The sequence below is a fragment of the Phoxinus phoxinus genome (assembly GCF_949152265.1).
Source record: "Phoxinus phoxinus genome assembly, chromosome: 2".
NCBI classification, from domain to species: Eukaryota; Metazoa; Chordata; class Actinopteri; order Cypriniformes; family Leuciscidae; genus Phoxinus; species Phoxinus phoxinus.
In genome coordinates, this window is record NC_136877.1 from 40,200,574 (window position 1) to 40,214,435 (window position 13,862).

General features: G+C 41.8%; 1 protein-coding gene across 4 annotated transcripts in view; it reads right to left on the reverse strand.

Annotated features, from left to right (window-relative positions):
- The window catches only part of LOC307011338 (urea transporter 2), a 21,328-nt gene extending 9,756 nt beyond the window's left edge, over positions 1–11,572 (reverse strand). The window contains exons 1-6 of one of the 4 annotated variants that reach the window (XM_079636865.1): positions 11,409–11,572; positions 10,254–10,390; positions 8,630–8,819; positions 7,765–7,893; positions 7,451–7,643; positions 6,343–6,490 (exon numbers count right to left, since the gene is read on the reverse strand). In XM_079636865.1, the coding sequence (XP_079492991.1) occupies positions 6,343–6,490; positions 7,451–7,643; positions 7,765–7,893; positions 8,630–8,819; positions 10,254–10,386 (793 nt within the window). In that variant the 5' untranslated portion in view covers positions 10,387–10,390; positions 11,409–11,572. Of the gene's footprint in view, positions 1–6,342; positions 6,491–7,450; positions 7,644–7,764; positions 7,894–8,629; positions 8,820–10,253; positions 10,458–10,924; positions 10,955–11,408 lie in introns of those variants that run through there. The other 3 variants (XM_079636866.1, XM_079636867.1, XM_079636864.1) reach the window with 3 other exon arrangements.
- Positions 11,573–13,862: the final 2,290 nt, after the last annotated feature.

Sequence of the window (13,862 nt, forward strand, 5' to 3'; positions counted from 1 at the left end):
CAAATGCTGTGAATCACAAAGCATGTTTTTTTTCCCAGTGTTTCCATTACTCATACTCTCTTGATGCAGTTATAATACGTACAATTGAGTGATATATGCTATCTATGCAATTCTATAACCTAAATTCAACATCTGTGACCCAGAATGGATTAATTTTATTCCTGTTTTGCATCTCACCATGGTTACGGGCTCCTGTTTGTGCATAAGTGCGGGATCATCAGTTGTGAACCCATGCTAACTTTAGTGGGTTTATACTATGAGTCATGTAGAGAGGACAACATGAACAGCCTATCTGCTAAACACCAGATCTCATTATCAGTGGACCACAATTCATGCTCCATAATAATGTTAGGGGTCCCTGCTTCGATTCAGTGAAATCTCTAGACAAACAAATACATAAACTACCTTATTCCACCATTCCACCATTCCACTACTACAACAAAAAAATTTGTTTGGTGTAGAAGGTCTTGACAATTAACTTAATTTGATTCAACCTATAGATTAGACTTGATTGTGTAATGTAGGAAGGAAGTGACATCACATATGATAAATCACACCACATCATGTCTTGTAATAGTGTGAAGTTTGATCAAGTCTGCTGCTAATAGCTTCACACTATTCTGTAAAGCCAAAGTAACTTCTTGGCCGTTTACAAAACACTTTTCAACTAAAAACGTAAAAAACTTTGTATGCGTTTTGGCCATTCATTTACATAACAACAGCATTTTGGGGGTCTGAAAATCAAACTTTTGAAAACAGGTTTCAAAGTGCACGTTTTTGAAAACGCATATTTGTGAAAATGGTGACGTCATGCACATGTGTATTATGTGTCAGTCTATAGGCGTGCGGTGTTTCTTTGACATCGCCAACTACTGGCATGGCAGCATAATACAGCAATTTGTCGTTTTTGTGGATCCATGTTGGGGAAAAAAAGGCAAAGGAAAATCGTTGTCATGTAAACTACCTCTTAATCCCGTTTTCAAAAGTTTGCATTTAAGGCTATGTTTACACGGACACTATCTGAAGAGAAAACGCAAAAGTGGCGTTGCGTTATCACTTTTTATTCTGCGTTTAGACGAGCGTTAAGGGGGGTAAATCTGCGTGCATATGGTGATGCAAAAGTGTGTGAAATTCTATGTAGTAGGCTATGCACTCCAGGCGGCTAGGTGGCAATGTGAAGCACTGAAAGTGAAAAAGAGACGCTGACAGTTTTTCATGTTTAATACAGTAAAGCTGCTGCTTTAACCCTCGGTGCTCTTCGCGTGTCGCTCAAAATGACAGATTTTTTTTTTTTTTTTGTCAATGAAATGAATGCTATTAGTTTGATAATGTTTTGTTATTTTCCTGTACTGGCGCATGCCTGTGACGTAAACGCGTACGCGACGCCTTCACTGTCTAGCAGACTTTTGCGGTTTTACCGTTTTTACCCTTTAGACAGGAATGCGATGGTGGAGCGTTTTTAAGATTTCCACTCTGGAGGGTGGTTTCACTCCAAAAACGTAGCACATTGGCTTGATTGTGAAGAACTCTGAAAGTTAAATCTTTTGTCTTGTAAAATACAGATGTAATTTCACACCGTAGTAAGAGAGAGAAATTCTACACCCGGGAGAAAAGAGTGAATCATTGATCAATGAAAAAAGAGGATGGAATAGTAAGATGAGTGGAGGGATGAGAGTGTTATTGATTACAGGGTGAGGATGTTCAGAGAGAGTGTGTGTGAGGCACAGTTTTCAGATAACAGGTCTTAGGCAGTCTTACATTCAGGGTGGGATCATGGTTCATGTAAGGCCCCTTGAACGCGGCCTTCCACACCCGGGAGATGAACTGGGGACCTCTATCTGATGTCTTCTGACCATAAATGACAGAATACTTGTTGGAACAGGAGTTCTGCGGCTTCAAATGCGGTGGGCAGGCCCTTGACGGGAATGAGTTTACAGGCCTTGGAGAAGCGGTCAACAAATACACAGGTGTGATGGTTGGATGGAGGAAGGTCTGTCATGAAGTCAATGCCAAGGTGGGACCAGGGACGTCTGTGTATCGGCAGATACACTTGGCCTCTCGAAGATACTCTAGGTTCCGGTGATCGGTGATGAGCTTGAAGCGGTGATGAGCTCCCTCCAGCCAGTGTCTCCATTCCTCCAAGGCGAGCTTGATGGCGAGTAGCTCACGATTTCCGATGTCGTAGTTCTGCTCCGCCGGGACAGCTTCTTGGATAGAAGGCGCATGGTTGGAGTCAAGGAGGACTGCCGCTGGAATAGCACGGCTCCAATCCCAGTGGGAAAAGCATCGATTTCAACCACAAATGGGAGTTCTGGATTTGGGTGCACCAGGATTGGAGCGGTCGTGAAAGCATCCTTCAGGTGTTGGAAGTCTTCGGTGGCCGAGGGGTTCCAGGACAGAGACTTGTGCAGGTTCCTGAGGAGCGAGGTGAGCTGAGGAGACTGGAATTCTGGATGAATCTGCGATAGAAGTTAACAAAGCGTTAAGCGAAGTTAACGAAAAGTTAAGTTCCTTGACAGTGACAGGTTGGGGCCAGTTGTGGATGGTGTGCACCTTCCTCTGGTCCATCTGGATACCTTGTTGGTCGATGATGTACCCGAGGAACTGGACAGATGGTGTGTGGAACTCACACTTCTCCAACTTGAGATAGAGGTGTTCTCTGCTTCTTGAGGACCTACGTCACGTGGTGGCGATGTTCGGCCAGGTTCCAGGAGTAGATCAGGATATCGTTGATGTAGACAATGACGAAGCATTGGAGATACTCCCGGAACACCTCATTCATGTAGCCTTGAAATACGGAGGGTGAGTTGGACAGGCCATACAGCATTACCTGGTACTCGTAGTGACCTGCCGGAGTGATGAAAACCGTCTTCCATTCGTGACCCTCACGTGTCCGAATGAGGTTATAGGCGCTCTGCAGGTCCAGCTTGGAGAAGATGCGAGTCCCACAGAGCTGTTCCAACACGGCAGGGGCCAGAGGATAACTATTTAACAGTCTGTGCGTTAAGGGCCCGGTAATCGATACACAGCCGCATGCCTCTGTCCTTCTTGGCCATGAAGAAGCTGAATGCGGCAGGGGATGTCGATGGACGGATGAAACGTTGTTTGAGAGCCTCCTGAATGTACTCCTCCATGGCCTTCTTTTATAGGATGGACAGTGGGTAGACTTTACCCTTAGATGGCGTCGCCCCAGGCAGCAGGTCGATACATCCTTGTACGCCCGGTACTCTGGAGAGATTTCAGTTTCACTCTCAGTCTCTGGGCTTTCAACGGAGGTGGAGTTCAACTGGAGACTGGATAAAGATTGAGGAATGTCGACAGGTCCGACGTGTAGACTGTTTGATCACAGACAGTTCTGGAAGCAGGAATTACTCCATTGTAGAATCTCTCCAGAGTTCCAATTGATGGTGGGTTCTTGCTGGGATGATGTCAGTGGTGGATCCTTCCAGCACCAAGAGCGAGATCTTCTCCTCATGCAGGCAGCCGACACGTAGCGTGACTGTGGGGGAGAAGTGGTGGCACTTCTTGCCAGAGAACACAACCACGGCCCAGTGGCTTGCCGAGGATGGTGTGAATGGCTAATTCTTGTGAGCAGCGCTTCCTCTGGAGAAGTTGATGAGAGATGAAGTTCCCTGCAGACCTGGAGTCGATGAACGCTTGCGCTGAAACGAGAAGTTTTGGGGTTAGAATTTGGACAGGCGTGCGAACTTTGGGCAGAAACTGGATGGTACTAACTGCTGGAGTAGTCGTATCAGGCAGTTGGGGATGATATGACCTTCTCCCCCACAATACAGACACAAGTGCTGTGTTAGTCTTCTTTGACGCTCAGCGTTGGACAGATGGTCTACCAAGTGTCTACCTGCATGGGTTCTGGTGCTGGAAGGGCTACAGATGGAGAGATGGGTTAAGGATGCAAAGCGGGTTGATTCAATGAGTGGGCTGAAAGACGTTGAGAGATGCACACAAATTTCTGAATGAAATTCTCCTAACCGACAGTGTTGTCATAAATGACCATCTGGTGGCGTACTTCTGGGTTCCGACCCTGGCGAAAGGTTGTCAACAGGGTAGTCTCATTCTAGCCGCTAGATACTGCCAATGTGCGGAACTGCAGAGCATAGGCATTTATAGAAGAAGTATTACCATGGCAGAGGTTGAACAGCTGATCATGGATGGATGATTCTGATGCAGTTTGACCGAAGACTTCCTTGAAATGACTGATGAAGGATGCCAATAAAGTAGTGACCGGGCCGTTGGTGTGCCAGATGGACTGGGCCCAATGAATTGTGCATCCAGATAGCAGGGAAATCATGAAGGTGATACAGGCCCGTTTGGTGGAAAAAAGCTGTGGTTGCTTTACAAAATATAGTGAAAAACGTAGAAGGAACCCACTGCAATCCTCCGCCTTACCGTTGTATGTCGCTGGTCGGGCCATGGGACTGGTAGAGGCAGGTGGCGAAGGAGTGGGTGGTGCAGAGGGGAGAGTTTGCTGAACCGCCTGCACAGGTTTGGCAAACTGATCCGGTGGACGCTCCCCGCTGGTTCCAACAGGACTCTGCATGAAGGTCTGGTCTTCTATCACAAACACAGGAGGAGACAGACAGGTTTAGGTGCACACAGTGCTTTTTAAAAGCAGAGTGGTGGTGGAACAACGGGAACCAGATGATTGTGACTTGTAGAATGATGGTGACTTAGCTGGGAATGACTGAAAAGTGGATTCTCTGTGCAGGTGACAAGTGAACACGAAGACAGGCGATCTGGATCACAGGCAGAAGACAGACACAGGACGAGATGGTCTCAGGTGAGTAGATTGGTAAGGAGTCTGACATGAAGCAGTGTATACTGCAACGAGACCAGACAAGGAGTGAAAGGTGAACAGGGCATATAAAGGATGTGTTGATGAGGGAGTGCAGGTGCAGCGAGTCATTACTCTGGTGATTGTGAACGAGTGGGCGGGTCCTGGTGATTGAGTGATGATTGGAGCTGTGACGTGTGGCTGACTGTGACAGTAATATTGTTTTATTGTATTATTACAATTTAAAACAACTGTTTTCTTATAAATATATTTAAATATATATATATATATATATATTTAGTTTTTAAATACTTATATTTTAAAAAGCAGTTTTCAGAAGCCATTACTCTTCAGTGTCACATGATCCTTCAGAAATCATTCCAATATCCTGATTTATATGCATTATTTGAAATGCAGCCTGAGACTTTAAAGGCCCCTGACAATCAGAGCCACTTGCCCCATCCATAATCCAGCATTGCTTTCTCTCATTCTTTCCATCTGTCTTTAAACCCTGTAGCATTCTGAACCTTTCCCGAATTAAATGTCAATGTTCTGCTGACACACAGACAGGGTAAGAAAAGAGGAAAAACCCAGAAATGGGGCTCAACAACCCCCTCACTTCTATGGAGAATAACAGACAGCTGCCTTACACCCTCACACATGGATATACTGCAAAATCTCCAATAAGACCAAAGACTCTCTGATGCTCCTTTATGGAATATTACATGAGAGCTTTGAAGTTTGTGAGTGTGAATCACACAGGGGATGAAACGAAACAGTGAGTGGGTGCTGTGCTGGGGACGAGGGAACGGACACGCACGCACACACACACACACACACACACACACAGTCTACCCCTACCTCTGTAGTGTCTTCGATGACTCATATGTCTCATACAGCTGTGTACTATATCAAATATAAAAGAGAGACTGTGTCTGTGTGTATGAAAAAGAGAATGAGTGACAGGGTAAAAACTCCTTCACGGTCTTGAGGTGGCAAACGCAGCAGTAAAACTGGCTAAATATCAAGCAGCAGGCGCAAATGATCATCTCATGCATAGTGGGCGTTTAAGGGAATCTGTTTGGAGGCTGCTTCGACTGAGCAAAACACAGCTACACAGCCAGAATATTCAGCACAAAGCCCTAGACAGGATTTAACCACCAATGTTTGATTTGTTCCGTGAAGTATCTCTATCCAAATCCTTTTAAAACACCATACAGACAGAGAATATATATTGCTCAGATGTGTCTCTTTCATAGCTCAAATGCATTGTCAATTATGTTTAAGTATCAATTCTGAAATGAAAATAGAAACTAATGAGAAAATTGTAGGCATACAGAAACAGCTATAAAATGAGTTTGGATAGCATTTTCCCGATAATGTGGTTTTGTATATTTTGATATTTTTTTTTATAATATTAGATCTTGCAGACTGGTATCTTGAAAAATCAGATCTCGAATTGATCTCCATTCAGTGTCATTGCTCTCCAGCAGAAACTTTTGAGATATTATTTGAGACCTTCAAAATAATAATAATAGTTTTTGACTTACCTGCCACAGTGCTAATGACAGATCCCAGGAGAGCATGGACGGCCAGAATGGGTGAGAAGAGAAAAACAGCACCCAGGATAAGCAGAGATGGGCCTAGAGTGTCACATGCAAAGATCTGCCCCACGCCAAGCACCACCCCCTGCAGGAGCTGATGGAAAATATAAAATATTTTTCTTTCATGCTCTATTATATTTAATAGACCAATCCTAATTAAACAGGAAGCTGGGGAAATCTATTTTGCATAGTCATTATCTAAATTATCTTAAATGTGTATCCCTGCTAAAGGTTGTTTTGTCAACTTTTGGAAGTATGCAAGCATAGATCAAAATGTATATTATACTGATATCTCCCATATTATAATCCTGTCACAATATTGTGCATTAGTAATTTGCTGACTCTGGGTAGATATAATATGAGCTAATTTTAAAAGCCTATTTTAATGGGCTTTTAACTCTGCTTCTTTCACATTGAATATTCATGAAAGTGAGAGATAAAAACAGATACAAAATAAATATAAAAGTTGTTTTCCATTATTTCTTTCTGCCCTATGCACCAGTCATTACTGGATCAAGCTGTCTCCATGGATATGTGATAAAAGCACCAGATACAATTTAGTGCATAAATATGTTGGCTATAAACAGCCCATAATAGTCAGTTGCTATAGTGTGCCAGAGAGTGGATCAGCCCATCGCAACCTAATGCCCTGTAACAGACCAGAGTAATCCAATAAATACGATCATCATCGTGACGACATAAAAGATCTAAACACCACACACACACACACACACACACACACACACACCAGGAGAGATGCAAAATGGATGGATGATGAGGGAAGATTGAGGAAGGAATATGCATTGTGTGTGCAGATAGAGGCGGTTAAAGAGGCAAAACAGGAAGATGAAAAATACAAAAGTCAGAGAGAGCTACAGGGAATGAGTGGCAGAATATAGGCCTACAATAAAACCCAATCAAAAAGATGACAGGATATTTTAAAAGCATGAATGGCAAATCATTTGCTTTTGCCTTTTCTTATATCACTTTCTCATGTTCTCTGTCATCCTCAATTCCTAATTTCATTTGCTTCCATTCTGTTTCATCCTCTCACCTGTGGAACATGTAGTTCGGTGAGGTTGGTGCTCTCTGGCGCCCCTGGTGGCTGGGCAGGATGGTTTGGAAAATAGGAGTTAGAAGTGCCAGTACAGGCCAAATACAGCACGATGACTGTGTTAAAGGGGAAGACGCTAACTGGTAAATCCCAGCGTTCCAGAACCGGAGCCAAACTGCTGGAAAGAAACGTTCTAAGACAGGAGAGAAAAGGGGCTATTTGGGTTTGGGAGGGTCAGCAATTATTTGTATTATGTGAATATGTGACAGGAAAAGACAGAACAATCTATTTGGCATCAATTCATTTGCTCTTACGTTGTAGCTCCACCGAGACACACAGGCAGCAGAAGCCACCAGTACCAATCTCCAGCAGAGCTGAACACTCCCATCAGCAGAGCCACCAGCATTCCATTAAAACCATGAAGGCCACTGGAAACCTCCTCCCTGCAGACACACACACGATTACATGTGAGATTGGAACATATCTTGTGCTTCTCTTTTAGCCATGCCCGTCAAGTGCTTAGATAAAATGTGCTATTTAACACACTAAGAGCATTATTCGATGCAGCGTGTGTTTTCTGTGTGCATGACAAAATCCGATTCCCGCACGAATGCCATTTGTGAGAGGGCCGGGTCTTTAGTGAATCACAGTACAGCGAGTCAGCGACCTGTGAAGTCCGAATCCCGCCTGAATGACTCTTATGACTCAAAAAGAACCGGCTGATAAGTTTTCAGCCGGTTATCAGTAACAAATACCGCGACCAATTCAAGTCCGATTCCAGAACGAATGACTCTATGGGCCGGTTCTATTTAGTGAATCAACAACATCAAAAATCAAAAAGTGTGTGTGTGAACACAGACTTCAAGAATTTATTTTTTTGTACCTGTTCGTTAAAAATCAGTTGACAACAGAATGTTGTCAAAACATCACTCATCTAGACTGCAGCTGTAAAAGCATTTTTCCCTCTGAGGTTTGTTTTTGTAGTTGTCCATCTGTTTATTATTGTAATTGCTTGTGCTTTTGTGCATTCTGCATATATGGTTTTTATTTGTTTAGTTTTTTGCTATAGGCGTTCTTTGTGTTTTATTCATGCATACTTGTCTGCCTGAGTATGCATTTATTTGTGCATGTTTTGGTCTATGTGTATGCTTGTGCATGTGTGGGTGTGTAATTCCTCACCAGTCCTGTCCCAGGATTATAGCTGTGAGGGTGGAGGCCAAAAGGCCGAGCATCCCCAGCAGAGCCTGCCAGGGGCTCTCCAGCAGCAATGCTGCCAGAATCAGAGCTCCACTCAGGGGGTTGTTTAGCAGAATCACCCTTGAGATCCCACGTAAACACCACTCAGAGAGCTGCAGCGGGAAGGATTTATCTGGGAGAGTTGGGAAAGAGATGGAGAGAGATACATAGAGCGTTAAAGGGATAGTTCACCAAAAATAAAATTCTGTCATCATATATTTCAAACCTATATAGCTTTCTTTTTTCTGTGGAATACAAAAGATGTATCTGTCAATATCATTGTCAATATGTAGCAGATATCGCAGGTATCTTCACAAAGAATGTGGATGTGCCACAAAAAGCACCACAAAAGCATCAAAGCCTCATAAATGTAGACAATTCATTCAATATATTCCACACCTTCTGATGCGATAGCTTTATGTGAAAGTTTTGTCTGAAATTTTGCCTTGAAAGTCTTACTTGACTTTGGTCACTTTTCACTTTCATACTTTCATTGGTTAGACATTTTTATTCCACAAAAAAAAGAAACTCATACGGGTTTCAAAAGACATTGTCACGATCCCGGTTCTTTGTCTTTTGTTTTGTATTGATTTTATGTTGAAGTGCATTCTCTGTTCTCATTGTTTGTTCTCTTGCTGTTTAGTGCAGTCTCTCCTTGTTGTCGTATTAGTTGTTGTATTTACCGTCATAATTAGTTACACTTGTCTTTACAGTAACTATCATTGATTTCTCTTCGTATTTAAGCTTGTGCTTTTTAGCTTGGCTAGTCGTTGTTTTGTGGTGGATTGTTCCTAGATTTTCCTGTCTAGTCATGTGGAGTCTTGTCATTAAAAGCATGCGTGCAAGTGGATTCTCTCTCTGCCTCGTCTCTCAGCAAACATAACAGACATGAGGCTGCGTAAATGACATGAGGTTGTGTACATTTCCGTTTGTGAGTGATATTCTGATTTAGCATTTGACTGTTTTTGTTCATTTTGAAAAATAATGAATCTTTTTTGTGTGCAAGTGAGATGAGTAAATGCACGACACATTTAGTCTAGAACTACAATAACCATCATGTTTACACACAACGCTTCTGCACTTCCGATTTTCTCAACATTGGGACAAGAGAGCTGTCAGTCAATAAATGGGAAAACCCTGTAACTTGCGTTACTTTTTTGAAAACGTAACTGAGATATTTTGTTGTGAATTTTAAAAGTAGTGCATTACTTTAGTTACATAAAAAAGTAATCTGATTACGTAACTCAAGTTACTTGTGTAATGCGTTTCCCCCAACACTGATCAGAGGGTTTTGCGAATGCATGGATATGTGAATTTCATATATATACTATATATATATAAACTTTACCAACATTTATCAACAAAAATGATGTGTGCGATGTGCATACAAATTTGATTGTTCAGCACAGTTTTCTTAGTTTAAGTAATTGTATCATGCTTTTTATTTTCAGAAAAAAAACTAAATTTTTTATAGGTTGTGAACTTATAAACTCCTTTACTTTTACATTCCAAAGTACTGGTACATTAGTATGAGCTGATTGTTGTGTACTGTAAGATGGTCTCTTACCCTGTATGTGAGTGTGTAATTGTTTCATTTCTCCAGTGCAGTACAGCATGGCACCGATGACACGCTGTTTTAGGCCTCCGGGCTGCTGTGGTGTGTTTTTTTCCAAAATCCACATGTTCCCAGTCGAAATCATGCATCTACAAGGGAATTTCAGACTGAACTCTCTGATAATCGCACTTCCACTTCCTTACTTCCACTGTCCTCGCCCCTTTTTCTCACCCTCTCCCCAGTCTTTTTCTTCTAGACATTGTGATTTCTGTTCTCTCTTTACTTCCCCTGTTCTCTCTTGACATGTGAAGGTTAATATTATATATTTTTTAACTCATGTACAGTAACACATTTGACCTGGCTGGCCAGAGCAGGGCAAAGTTAATCTGTAGCATCTTCTGTCTTCCTCAATCATTCACATTTCTGTAACCCTTTCTGTTACATTTTGTTACCCAAATTACCATGTGAAAGAACATATCGTTTTACTGCATTAATCTTTTTTTTTTGTCATCTATCACTTCAAATCAAATCAAATACATTTTCTCCTTTTTTATTTTTATCTGTTAAGCCCTTAAGCTATTTTATAGGCATCATTTCAAAATAGATAACGCAAAACTAATGATGTAACATAGCTCCTTTTTAAGAATGAATAGACATTAAAAAGTAAAAGAACAGAACTGCACCTGTGTATAGTTGCATTATGTAATCAGCATGCAATGCTGTAAGAGGGTTCAGTGTTTGGGCATGTCTGTTGCATAATAAAAGAGTGTTGCCAGAACAAAAAGAGATTTACTTTCAACGTAAAAGGGGTCGGAGAGAAAGCAATTTGTAGTCTAACTGAGTCTGTCCACAAATGTTGTAAACTTGTTTCTGTTTGGAGCTCCAGAGGGAGGTGGGGTTTGACTGACTGACTGACTGACCGATAGATGACTTAGTTGAAGGTTGAATTATTGACTGGGTCGATGTTGAATCATAGAGTGGCAGCAGAAACCAGACAGAAATACAAAGACACCCACATAAGCACAGCGAGGGAAAGCAAAGTTAATTGTCCAGCCCTTCCCTTCTGATAATGTTTACGGGATATTTGTGAATTGCATAAAAATGTGCTCTACTGTGGTCTTGACAATCACAATCTGTTTGTACAGCCAAAGAAAACCAACTACTCACAGTCAAGCCTGCATGGAAAAAAAAGTAGGTGTATATTTTAAGCATGTGAATGTTTCCCCCAAACAGCTTTCATTTCTGCATATGTAATATCAAAGAAGCAAATATATGCTGGTGTGCGCTGAGTTGTTATCCGGTCTCTCTCGTTTCCTCCCTTTCGTACACCTTTTTTTTAAACTCTTTTTTTCAGTCATAAATTTTTCAGTACGTGCATATGTGTGTGGGTTGAGGCAACCCAGAAGCACACACGCCCTACCATTGATTGATAGTCACCCTGACTCAAAGTCTCAGAGGTCTCACTGATGAAGAGATGGATGGAGTGAAATGGGGAGAAGAAAAATCAGAGTATGCAATATCGAGTAGAAAATGCTAGAGAAAACAAGGCGATAAATGTTAATGTGATATATTGAAACTAGTATGCATTTTGCACATGCTAATGATGGCTTACTGGTTCTGTGTATATGCCCGGGTGTGTGAAGCCTTTTTGAATGACACAGAGGACATTGAGATCTTGCGATTTGGGTGAAATTCTCCTTGCATGGACAAAACTGGTCGATGCTTGCTCATTTCCACACACACACACACACACACACACACACACACACACACACACACACACACACACACACACACACACACACACACACACACACACACACACGCTCTAATTAAGGATGCACAGACTGTCTGGCCAGTTGTAGATTGTAGCCCTGCATGTGGACTCAATTATCTGGCTGTGTAGTGCAGTGGCCTCATGATCTGTGCACCAATTCACCCCACCCACGGAGCTCTGATCTGGGTAAAGCTCCCATGTTGAAGCTGGATGTGTTATTTTCTTAAAGGGACAGTTCACCCAAAAATGAAAATTCTGTCATTTTACTTACCCTCCCTTCATTCCAACCCCATATTACTTTTTTTCTTCTTTGGAACACAAAAGTTATTTTTAAAATGTTTTTTATTCATACAATAAAAGTCAACTTGATCCATTGTTGCTTTGGACATTGCATATTACTGATTATGATTGCATAATACTTTCTTGTTTAACAGGTTATTTGAGGGATAAAGTATGTTTACGAACTGTTTAATACAAATTAATTCAACATAATTAACTAAACCTACATACGGTCTAAATTCTAATCCATTCAGAGTTCTTTGCTGTAGTGTAGTGGAGGCTTTGGATTTAATAAGAAAGAGAAGCACACGGATGCATTAAACATCCCTCTATATGAGACATATTCTTCATCCCTCATGTGTAAGTGTGTGTGCTTGTATTGAGGATTGTAGGTGGTGTTGGTGTAACCAGCACACACACACACACACACACACACACACACACACACACACACACACACACACACACACACACACACACACACACACACACACACACACACACACACACACACACAGTATATATATTCCTCAATGTCACTGGTTGAATAAGCAACAAGCACCTTAAAGGTTACACTGACAAACCCAGACAAATGACATTGAGAGCTGTAAGAGTCTAGTTCCATTTTATGGATATGGCTAAGCAAATGTTATTCTGCATTGTGTGCTTCTTGGAGACTCTTTTATGTAATGTTCTTTTCTTTCCTTTCCAAGAATCGATGTGCTTGTTTTTCGATTCCTGCACTTAACTTATATAACTCCATATTGTAAGGACATATATTCCTATATGTTGTACTTGCAGTTTGTTTTTGCAGGGTAAAATATCCCTTCACCCAACAACATGAGTGTGAATAAATTATGGAAGAATTACCTCTTTTTTTGTTTAATTTTCATTTTACTACTAACTCAAAAGTTTTAAGATGGGAGACAGAGATGAGTTTTGAGTTATTTGACTTTGCCATTTAGCTCCACTTCCGGTCTTTATGTCCTTTTAAAGGTCGGTCTTGCTAGAAGCAGCAAACACAAATTAGGTTCCACAAAGTACAAGGAGGAGATAAAGAAGGGAAGCTGGGCTGGCCGATTAGATCTGAGGCTGATCGATAGAGGATATATGATCCGGTTCAGTTTTCAGCGGCAGAGAGAGACTAATGTTTGCAGAGAGAAAGAGAGAGAGAGCAATAATGTGTGTGTGTGTGTGTGTGTGTGTGTGTGTGTGTGTGTGTGTGTGTGTCTGTGTCTTTCTGTGTGTGTGTGTGTGTGTGTGTGTGTGTGTGTGTGTGTGTGTGTGTGTCTGTGTCTTCCTGTGTGTGTGTGTGTGTGTGTTTGTGTGTGTGTGTGTGTGTGTGAGAGAGAGAGAGGTTTAAAGAATGTATGCCATCAACTGAGCTGACTAATGCCTGTTCATAGTGAGTCTTCAGATGACCACAGGGAACAGATGAGTTTAGCGGGAGAGAGCAGAAATGAGATATGGATATGGATAGAATGAGAGTGAGACAGTGTGAGAGGAGATAAATTGTTCAAGAGAGTCTTTTAGCACAAAAGGAAACTGAGAAAACGGTTTAAACC